This window comes from Solanum pennellii, chromosome 6 (assembly GCF_001406875.1).
Source record: "Solanum pennellii chromosome 6, SPENNV200".
Lineage (NCBI taxonomy): Eukaryota > Viridiplantae > Streptophyta > Magnoliopsida > Solanales > Solanaceae > Solanum > Solanum pennellii.
The window spans coordinates 53593606-53603180 of NC_028642.1; the positions used below are offsets into that span (position 1 = coordinate 53593606).

A 9575-nucleotide genomic window follows, 5' to 3' on the forward strand; every position below is an offset into this window, starting at 1 on the left:
CCATTTATTATAAATATCATTCTCGAACCCTCTTTTCCTTTTTATCTTTAGTGAGTGATTACATATGAAATATTTAATTAAGGAATGTAAACTTCTCATAAAAAATATTTGAAAAAGTTAATATTCTTTTCCGAATAAGTTAATTTAATAAGTTTGACTAAACATATATTGGAAAATTGATATTAATTTTTCTAATAAGTTTATTTTCACAAAGTTGACTAAAGTAAATTAGATTTCTGTATAAATTACCCTTTTTCTTCTAATTTCAAATCTACAGTCAAATCATTATTACTTTAAGCAAATCTCTTAATCCATCATTTTGTGTTAATCACTTTCTTTTATAAAAATCCCTCACACCTCTAAGCACTCTTAACAAATTAACAATGGTTCCCCTGCCACCTAACGCTACCTCTGCCATCAGCTCCACCGCTCCCGCCGCTTCCCCTGCCGCTGCCTCCGCCGCCCCTGCCGCTGCTGCCACCTCGAATGGGCTTGTTGTCGCCTTAATTGGCTCGGTGAATTCCATTTGGGCTTTGTGGAAGAAGAAACCTAATCGAAGTACCAAAACCAAAAAAACAGGGGAGAATTCATCGCTAGCGAAATCGAAGAAATTTCTGGCGAAGATAAGCGGTAAGGCGACTAATTTTATGCGTAAGAAAAAATCTAAGAATGGGGGAGCTGAAAATGGTGAGGATTTTGGTGATGGAGGACTTTGGCAGAAGGAGATTTTGATGGGCGATAAATGCCAGCCGTTGGATTTCTCCGGCGTGATTTATTACGATCGGAACGGGAATCAATTGGCGGAGGGGCCGGTAAGATCGGCGAGGAGTAGTCCTTTGCCCTTCTATGTTACCGGATCATCAAAACATCCAGAGATTAATTAATTGATTAGTCAGCTAATCAGTTAATTAGTGGAGTGTAAGTGATAATTAATGATAACATAATGCTGCTTTTTTCTGGGGGTTCTTTATGTGATTAGGGAATTAGGTTGGTGTTTAGTAAGGAGTCAAAGCTGCAGAATTTAAGTCGTTTGAATTGGAGGATTTATGGGGAAAAAAATATTAATTTCAGTTAAAGTTGATTGTTATCTTAATGTACTTTCTAATAATTCTATTTCCATTTTAATTAAGGTCTAAAAACGTAAAGAAAATGAAATGAACATTGGAGTATTTATCTTAATATAGAACTATTCTTGTTTAATTAAGTCCCCTCAAATTAATCAAAACTTTTCTTTTTTGGTACCCACAAATAGGCTTAACGACATAAAGAAAATGAAATGAATATTAGAGTTTTCTTAATTACTTACCGATCCCAAGTTTTATTTTTTTTGGGATCATTTTTCAAGCTATTAATAAGCTACTGAAAAAAGATCCAAAGAAATGAATTCATCTAAAACAAAACAGGAATAGTTAATATTTTTATTATTTTAAACATGTAACAGTGATTAAAAATAGTAGATATGATATTAAATATGTTTTTTAACATAAATGTTAAAAAATATATTTGATTTCATGTCTTCTATCTTTAATCACTTTACATGTTTAAAATCTAAAAATTCAAAACTATTTTTTGGTATGCTATTTGTATGTTGATATTTTTATATGGATATGCTATTTGTTTGAGTAATTTTTATATAGCGGTGAGGTTATAGTTACCGGTTGTTAAAGAACAAAATTTTACTAAAGAGTTTTATCACGTGGTAGAATTTCCTCCAAAAACATATGTATAGTAAGAGCTGTTTCTAAGCCAAAAGAGATTTAAGTTAGAGATTCTTAACTTATGATTTTTTATTTATTTGTTAGTTTGGCTTTAAAGTATTTATAAGCATCTTTTATAATTTTACTTAAATACTTTAAAACTATTTAAAAGTTCTTTTGATTTTAAAATCCAAAACTGAGTCAATTCAAATAGACATTAAATAAGTATCTGGTCACAAGATTAGGGACTTCAATTTGAAATTTTGTTCGAATATCAGCGTCTATATTAGAAAATTATATTAAAAAATAACTAGTTATTGCTATTATTAATTTTTTGGATAAATAAATCTTCATAACGCAAGTGTTTATATAAGCTCATAATAATATATAATCAAAAATATTTATATATAAAAAATATGTAATTTATTAATATAACAACTTACAAGTCAAAGATACTTAAACCGGTCAACATTAAAAGAGAAGACTCTATTGAGATTACATGTTTACTCCCTTAAAAGAGACTTTACATTAGTAAATGCAATTTTCTATAATAGATAACTAATTTCCCTTTAGTTTAATTTAAATTATTGTCTTTATAATTGGTAATTATGCACTTGTTGACATGCATTTAATATATTTTTCTATTTCGTGCAGTCTTTTGACAACCAATAATCAACCGAATTGTTAGAGATATTTTTAGTTTTCCAAATTAACTTTAATTGTTCCGTTTCTAAGATTATTTTCAATTTTTTTTATCCATCATTCGTTAGTATTAAAATTAATATTTAAATATTTTAATCATAAATTTAACAATGAATAAGAATAAAAGAAGTCATGATTTTATGCTTAATTTATGTTTCAACCTTTTTCCTGTGTTAATTAATTTAAAATGGATGGAATATATTATAGAAGTATATGTTGGAGTATCGTTTGAATTATTATTTTTTGTCACATTACAAACAAGTTACTAATTATTCAATTTAACAACTCAAAATTCCACAAAACTACAAAAAAGTCATATAAGAAGGCTAAAAATCAACATAGATAGATATATATACACAAAATATCACACTAAGGAAAATGAAAACGTTAAAATAATTTGATCAAAAGGAGGATAATTTTACATTTCAATTAAAACATCAAAAGCCCAACAAACAAACAAATTAAAAAACAAAGAAGACGTTAATTAATGCCACAATTTACTCAGGTGTGAACGGAAAATCTCAGTAGTTCAGTTGGTTAACTATCTGAATCTTCGATTTCTCATCTCGCAATCCCCACCTGTTTTCCCCTAAATTACGCACCGGGAGCTGTATCCTTTTCTTTATACTGAAGGTACCCACCAAATTCTCTACCGTAATCCTTCACATCAGCGGTATCAGTACTATAATCATAATTTTCTTCCACTGATCTCGATCTCCTGGTGATGAAGTACTTGTAGACCCAAGTTACCGCACCCAATACTACCGCGCCGAATCCGCAGAGGGATAAAAATCCAAAAGCGGCAACGAAAATTGGGATCCAAATCGGACTAGTAATGAGAATCAATGGAGTGAGGAAAATTAACCCAAGGATTATGGTCGTTATAGTTACGCCAGTGAGGAGGAGCAAAATTCCTCCAGAGATAACAAGGGTTAAAAAACCCATGAGTTGTGTTGAATTAGGGACGTGAGGTTTTAGCAGATTTTGGAGAAATGAGGGAACGTATGAGGTGCGAATCGGTGTTAGAGGTGGTCTGGTTTGAGTGTGATTGAAGAAATAATTTGGTGGTCGAGCAGCCATTGTTGCAGGCACGGAGGAGGAAAGTGGAGTGAAGGGGTTTAGTTAATTATGAGGGGAAAATTGGAGAAAGTTTAATTAAAGATGGGTAGATGGATTTAAATGACATGTGTAGAGATATTGGTACTTGGTAGTTTCTGCATGCAACATGCATGCACACACGTGGTCCTTAGAAAAGATGGAAGTGGTTGTCAAGTTTATTATTATAGCAAAACAAAATTAAGTTTGGAAGGATTATCTAATGTCATTTTTAGCTAAATTGGTCTCGTATATATATATATATATTTTTTTTTAATATGTTTGATTAAAATTTTAAAAAGAATAATGTTAAATGTCTAGAAATTTTGATTAAAAAATTTATAACATCTTTTTTATTTTAAAATAAACTAATTTTTTTATATTTTTAATTATAAAGCATTAAAGTTTAAAAAAATAAAATATTTTTTAAAAAATAAAAGTAACATAGATAAAATATCATTCTAATCAAATTTATTAGCGAAAAGATTTTTCCATTAAAAAATAGATTTGTTTACTACTACAAATATTAGTCACAAAAAAAGAGATTAAAACTTGATAGGAGTTTAAGTGAATTAAATTTTCCTCATCTTGATTCAGTTTATCTCGGTCAAAGTAATTATTGGGCTGGCCAATGATGAGTTATTTATAAGCTCAGTTCATTTTAATCGTTCAAGTTCAACCTAATTGACCTATTTAACACCCTCACATCATCGACATAGGCAAAAATTTTTATAAGTAGTGTCACCTTTTTAAATTAAAAATAAATAAAATAATATATATTATATTTTTTAGGGATAATGCCCAAGTACCCTCTCAACCTATGTCCGAAATCTCAGAGACACACTTATACTAAATTAAGGTCCTATTACCCCCTGAACTTATTTTATTAATAATTTTTTACCCCTTTTTAGCTTACGTGGCACTATCTTGTGGGCCCAATAATTGTTGACTTTTTTTTCGAACTAGTGCCACGTAGGCTAAAAAGGGGTAGAAAATTACATATAAAATAAGTTCAGGGGGGTAATAGGACCTTCGTATAGTATAAGTGTGTCTCTGAAATTTCGGGCATAAGTTGAGGGGGTACTTGGGTATTTTCCCTATTTTTAAAAAAAAAACACAAATAAAACATAATTCATATATATTATTATATTTTTTAAAAATAATTAAAATAAATAACACATTATAATTTTTTTCAATGAATATTCTTTTGTGAAATGAATTCAAATTAATTTCCTTAATAATATAATACTAAATATTTGTTTATACAAACAAAACACCAAATATTGTTTACCAAACAGAGAAGGTAAAAAAAATCATAAAAAATTAAATATTTGTTTATACAAACACAGCACCAAATAATTACAAAAGAAAAAAAAGAGAGAGGGGCAAAAAAAAACATAAAAAATGAAGCTGGTCAAGTGAGACCCTTTCCCCCTTCCTAAATCAGCCATTGCCTCATATAAAAGTTACAAGGTGATGATCGTTATAACTTATAATTTATAAATATTAATTTACGATAATTAAGTGATAGAAAGTAATATATAAATAAAATATTTCTTGCATTTAATTTGTGATCAAAATGCTGTTTGCGAGTAAATGAATTTCTTATTTGAATTATTACTAGCTATTTGTATTGATGACATTACAAATAACACGTGTTTTAATTTTATATAATCTAATTCAATATATAACTCTTTCTTATTTCTTTTTATGTGATGATATTTGATTATATTCCATCCCCGATGTAATTCCTTTGTTTTTGGAAGTAATCATATTTTATCTTTAAAATATCCTCAAAGTATTGGAAATAGTATAAAATTACCCTCCCTCCATCCACCTATTGGCTCGATAATATCATTCTCATCCACCTATTGGGTCCAAAATACACTTGTCATCCACATTTGGATTCAAAATTGAGACGAAAGAATAATTAAGATGAACATAGTCATACTTTTAAGTTTATCGGTAATTTTTATTCATACGCTTGAATGTATGATAATTTACTTCTATAGATATTTTCTCCTCAAATTTTTAAAAACACTCATTAGTAGTAGTTTTCCTGTTGTTGCATTAGTAATGTGACAGACTTATTAATTTCGTGGGCTTTAATTAGTAATGGGTGGGTAGTAGATTGACTTATAAATTATTCTAATAAAGTTAAATTATAACCAATAGTTGAGCACCAATAGGTGGATGAGGAGGGCACTTTGGAGCCAATAGGTGGATGGATGATAATTTTGTACAATTTTCAATACTTCAAAGATATTTTAGACCAATTTTCTTTTATCTATTTCCAAATATGAGGAGACAATAGGATATTTTATTAAATATTTTACCTTTTTAATAACTAATTTTATTTGTATTGCTCAAGCAATTTTTTTTATATCTTTTCAAATCTGAGGACTTATTTTAGTGATGTTATTAATCAATTTACCTTTTTGAATTAGTATGAACATATCTAACATTTTCTCTATTTATCTTGTATAAAAAGGACTCCTCTTACCTTCATACCACAACAAATTTCATCAAGAACCTATACCAATCTAATTCAAAAATAATAATCTTTGTTCTACAAAAAAGTGAGAGTAAACGTAGCAAAATCTTAAATTTCAAACCCAAATAAAAATCTAAAACTATATCCTTAAAGAATTGATATCAAAATGTTCTCAAGCACCGCACCAAAAATCTTAGGTGCTCATGAAAATATTGAAATTTCGTAATTTCAAGACATGAATTCATATGACTGGAGACTGCATACACAAAATTTGATTGTCATAAAACCCTCTACAAGTACGGACATGAGGTAATTTATTCACAACTTACAAAAACAAAATATATACTTTGTGATGCATCAAATGATGTCGACATTATTGTAACAACATTAGGATTCACCTTTAATAAAAGAGTGTTGTATTATTATTATTTTAAAATTGTGGGTATATGCAACAATGTTTTTTGCATGTCAAATAACTTATTTAGACGTAGAAGGAGGAAGGATGAGAATGTGAGGATTTATTACTTTTCCTTTTTGGATTAATTTTTTTCTAAGGTTCTTTTAAATTTGATTAAAGGTTTTTTTTTTCTTTTTCTTATGAACAGGAAAATTTGTGATTCATTTTTGTAATACAAATAAATCATAATTATTGTTCTATATTTGGTCTTCTTATTCTTTTTCGTTATGTTGTAGTTGTAGCAATATGGGCAGCCTGGGTTGGTTGTCACACTTACTAGCTGGGCTGGAGTTGATTGTCTGGTTTGTTGTCACTCTTGCTAGTTTGGGTAAGGAGTTGACTAGTTCTTAGTTAGGAAGTCCGATCGATGTTGTTAGATTCTGATCTAGGTTACTCTTCTTTCATAGAAGCTTACATATTTTGTGTGCCTATCATTTTATGGGGTCTAGTTAGGTTTAGTTTGCATAATTGTGTCATTTTTTCATATCCGCTTTGACATAATTTTGTGCTTAGATTCTATCTTTCCGATTGTTTTTATCTTTCTTGCTCGATCAGCCTATAATATCTACTGAGTACCTTGTTTTGATACTTATACTACACTCTTGCATCTTTTCATGATGCATGTCCTAGTTTCTAACGTATTGCAGAGTTTATGGAACAAAAAAGATTTAGGTTGAACATGGGTGGTCAGTCGAATCGATTGAATGAACACTCTTTATTAAAAAATTATGTTATGTAAATAAAATATCGAATAAAGAATATATATCAAATTCTTTACTTAACTTTAAATATTCTTTTAACTCAATTTCCAACTTTGCCATTGTATGGTGTAATAGTAACGGAATATCATAGATCATAGATCATTGATCAAACTCAAAAGCTTAGACACCTGCTCTCATTGAGCTAATGATTGGGCAAATTAAATGACATACCCCAAACTAACATTCGTTTTTTTTTTTTAAATTTTGTATAGTAATATTTTCCCTCTTTTTGCTTAATGTTGTGTGGGTCAAACATAAAATGTAGAATCATTTTTGCCATCACATAATATAATGTAGAAAAATGCACAAATATTGAAATGACAAAATTATTCAGAATTTACTTTCTTCTTGACCATCGATCTTCCTGATCTCCAAATGATAGAATGACGATCTGGACAAATTTGGTATGGAATTTTTGGTGGAGTAACTACTGGAAAACTGCATATGTATCCCACATTTCAATAATCAGTTCTTTTTTTAATTTACAACTCGTACACATATGAAAAGAAATCACTTAATAATTTTATTTAAGATGAGATGACTAAACTCTACTATTAGTACCACAACAAAAAATAATTCAAGTAGAAATGACAAATTTTCATATATATATATCATGTCAACATAATAACCGGCCTGCAAAACGTAACTAATCGGATTTAAGTTATAATATACCTTGAAAATCTAAAACAATCACACTCTTAATAATTTAACCAATTATAGCCGTTCAATCACTATCATTTTTACAGTCTAACTTATGTACATAGATAGTGTACTTTTAAGTTTTACATTATCATGCCTTTTTTTTAACCTTTTATGTAGTATTTTGAAGGATTACAAATTTCATATTTTATAAAGGACTACATTTTGAATTCTCAGATGGTCACTCAATTATAATTATTATTATCTATTAAAGTCACTTATTTTTCTTGATTCCGATTTTTTCAATAAAGAAATAATTATTAGTTGATTGAATATGAGAAATCAAACTCGTTATAACTCTAGTTACCTTAAAACTCTAAGTCTGTTTGGTAATATAAACATTTCATTTTATTAGAGAATTTTTTATCTTAAACCATAGCTACAAACAAAATATATTAATCCCCTGCTAGAGGAAATTAAAGTATAGAATTATCATTTATAAAATTGTGTGGACCACAAAGTATATATATTTAGTAGATGGAGCAGGTAAGCGTCAATAATATTTATAAGATGCTTCGTATTATGAAATGATCATATTGTTACCTCAGTGCATTAATTTCAATTTGTGAGAAGTCCATGTTGGTTGAACTATCTTGAAAACAGATGGTCCTTGTCCTTGTTCCTTTGGTCATCAGTGGGGTTGGTTGCTTGATGGCTACTACTTTACAATTCAAATTGCTACCAATGTGATTGTGGGACATGGCCAACCTAAACAAAAGAAATTACACTTATTTTGTTTTCAAAAAAACTTTTGAGATTTGAGTTATGTCAATATTTATCTATTTTTCTTGTGACAATGATATAAACACTTATGTTGTACCTGTTGTGTTATGTTATTCACGCTTCAATTGCAGGCCTGGGGATGGAACATACCCCTTAATTCCCTAATATGTCATGTATATTCCAACAACACGAACCTAATTGATATCAGTCTAAGCTTGATGTTGCCATTGTCTGTAAAGAAATGAATCTTTTGCCTAACTATCTATCGAGTAGAATTGTTACTCCGTAGTATTGCACAAACAAATTTGTTATCCTATCTCAATGGTAGAGTTGAGCAATTCAATTGCAAAAGTAAAAGAAAATTATATACCTGTAAAGAAAGCTGCGATCATGAAGTCCAGCAACAAGAGTAGAAGCACCAATTTCTCTAACCATAGCACCAATCTTTCCACCATCTTGATCCCCTTGTGTCACCACAATCTCTGTCTTCGTCTGTAACACGACCCTTCTATTATTCCATCAGTAACATAAAACAAAATCACAGAATAAAAAGTAGTAAGCATACATTGAAAAAATTGTTGCATATGTCTTGAAAAGAAAGAGCCAATTGGAAACCTTGGAGGCGTAAAAGCCTGAGTTTCTTCTTGCTCTTCGATCTTGTCGTACAGAATATGTGGAGAAGAGTAATTATATCTCCGTATCTCAACAGATTCTCAAGTGCTCTTCTTGCTATATCCACATCTTCCACTACTACCACAATTTTTCTTACATCCATATATATATATATTTAGCTAACTATTCCTCTGTTTTCTTCTATCAACTTTTACGTCCTTACAGAGTTTTGACTATTACTTACATTAGAACCGTACTTACAAATCCTTGTTAGTTTCCTTTAAATATTTATACCAATTTTATGACGTGGCCTAATCTTTGATTAAATTAATTTT

The 9575-nt window shown here is 29.4% G+C and overlaps 3 protein-coding genes across 3 annotated transcripts; 1 reads left to right on the plus strand and 2 right to left on the minus strand.

Moving 5' to 3' along the window:
- The first annotated feature begins 355 nt into the window (after positions 1-355).
- Positions 356-1065, plus strand: LOC107022995. The gene has a single exon (XM_015223559.2). It carries the CDS (start codon positions 384-386, stop codon positions 882-884), a length of 501 nt encoding a protein of 166 aa, XP_015079045.1. The 5' UTR covers positions 356-383; the 3' UTR covers positions 885-1065.
- Positions 1066-2769: 1704 nt separating this feature from the next.
- Positions 2770-3542, minus strand: LOC107022849 (oleosin 1-like). Its single transcript, XM_015223428.2, has one exon. It carries the CDS (start codon positions 3477-3479, stop codon positions 2994-2996), a length of 486 nt encoding a protein of 161 aa, XP_015078914.1. The 5' UTR covers positions 3480-3542; the 3' UTR covers positions 2770-2993.
- Positions 3543-7305: 3763 nt separating this feature from the next.
- LOC107022831 lies at positions 7306-9494 on the minus strand. Its single transcript, XM_015223415.2, has 4 exons — positions 9194-9494; positions 8999-9120; positions 8449-8613; positions 7306-7644 (listed from the first exon to the last, which is right to left on the minus strand). The coding sequence occupies exons 1-4, from the start codon at positions 9401-9403 to the stop codon at positions 7533-7535; spliced, it is 609 nt and encodes a 202-aa protein (XP_015078901.1). The 5' UTR covers positions 9404-9494; the 3' UTR covers positions 7306-7532.
- Between the last annotated feature and the right edge of the window lie 81 nt (positions 9495-9575).

What these genes read in the sequence shown, in the direction of transcription:
- LOC107022831 (XM_015223415.2), bottom strand. Translation starts at nt 9,403, where the DNA reads ATGGATGTAAGAAAAATTGTGGTAGTAGTGGAAGATGTGGATATAGCA. An exon ending in TATGCAACAATTTTTTCAAT is followed by an intron (nt 9,121 to 9,193) that starts GTATGCTTACTA and finishes GTCGTGTTACAG; the next exon opens with ACGAAGACAGAGATTGTGGT. An exon ending in GATCGCAGCTTTCTTTACAG is followed by an intron (nt 8,614 to 8,998) that starts GTATATAATTTT and finishes TCTTTTGTTTAG; the next exon opens with GTTGGCCATGTCCCACAATC.
- LOC107022849 (XM_015223428.2), bottom strand. Translation starts at nt 3,479, where the DNA reads ATGGCTGCTCGACCACCAAATTATTTCTTCAATCACACTCAAACCAGA.
- LOC107022995 (XM_015223559.2), top strand. Translation starts at nt 384, where the DNA reads ATGGTTCCCCTGCCACCTAACGCTACCTCTGCCATCAGCTCCACCGCT.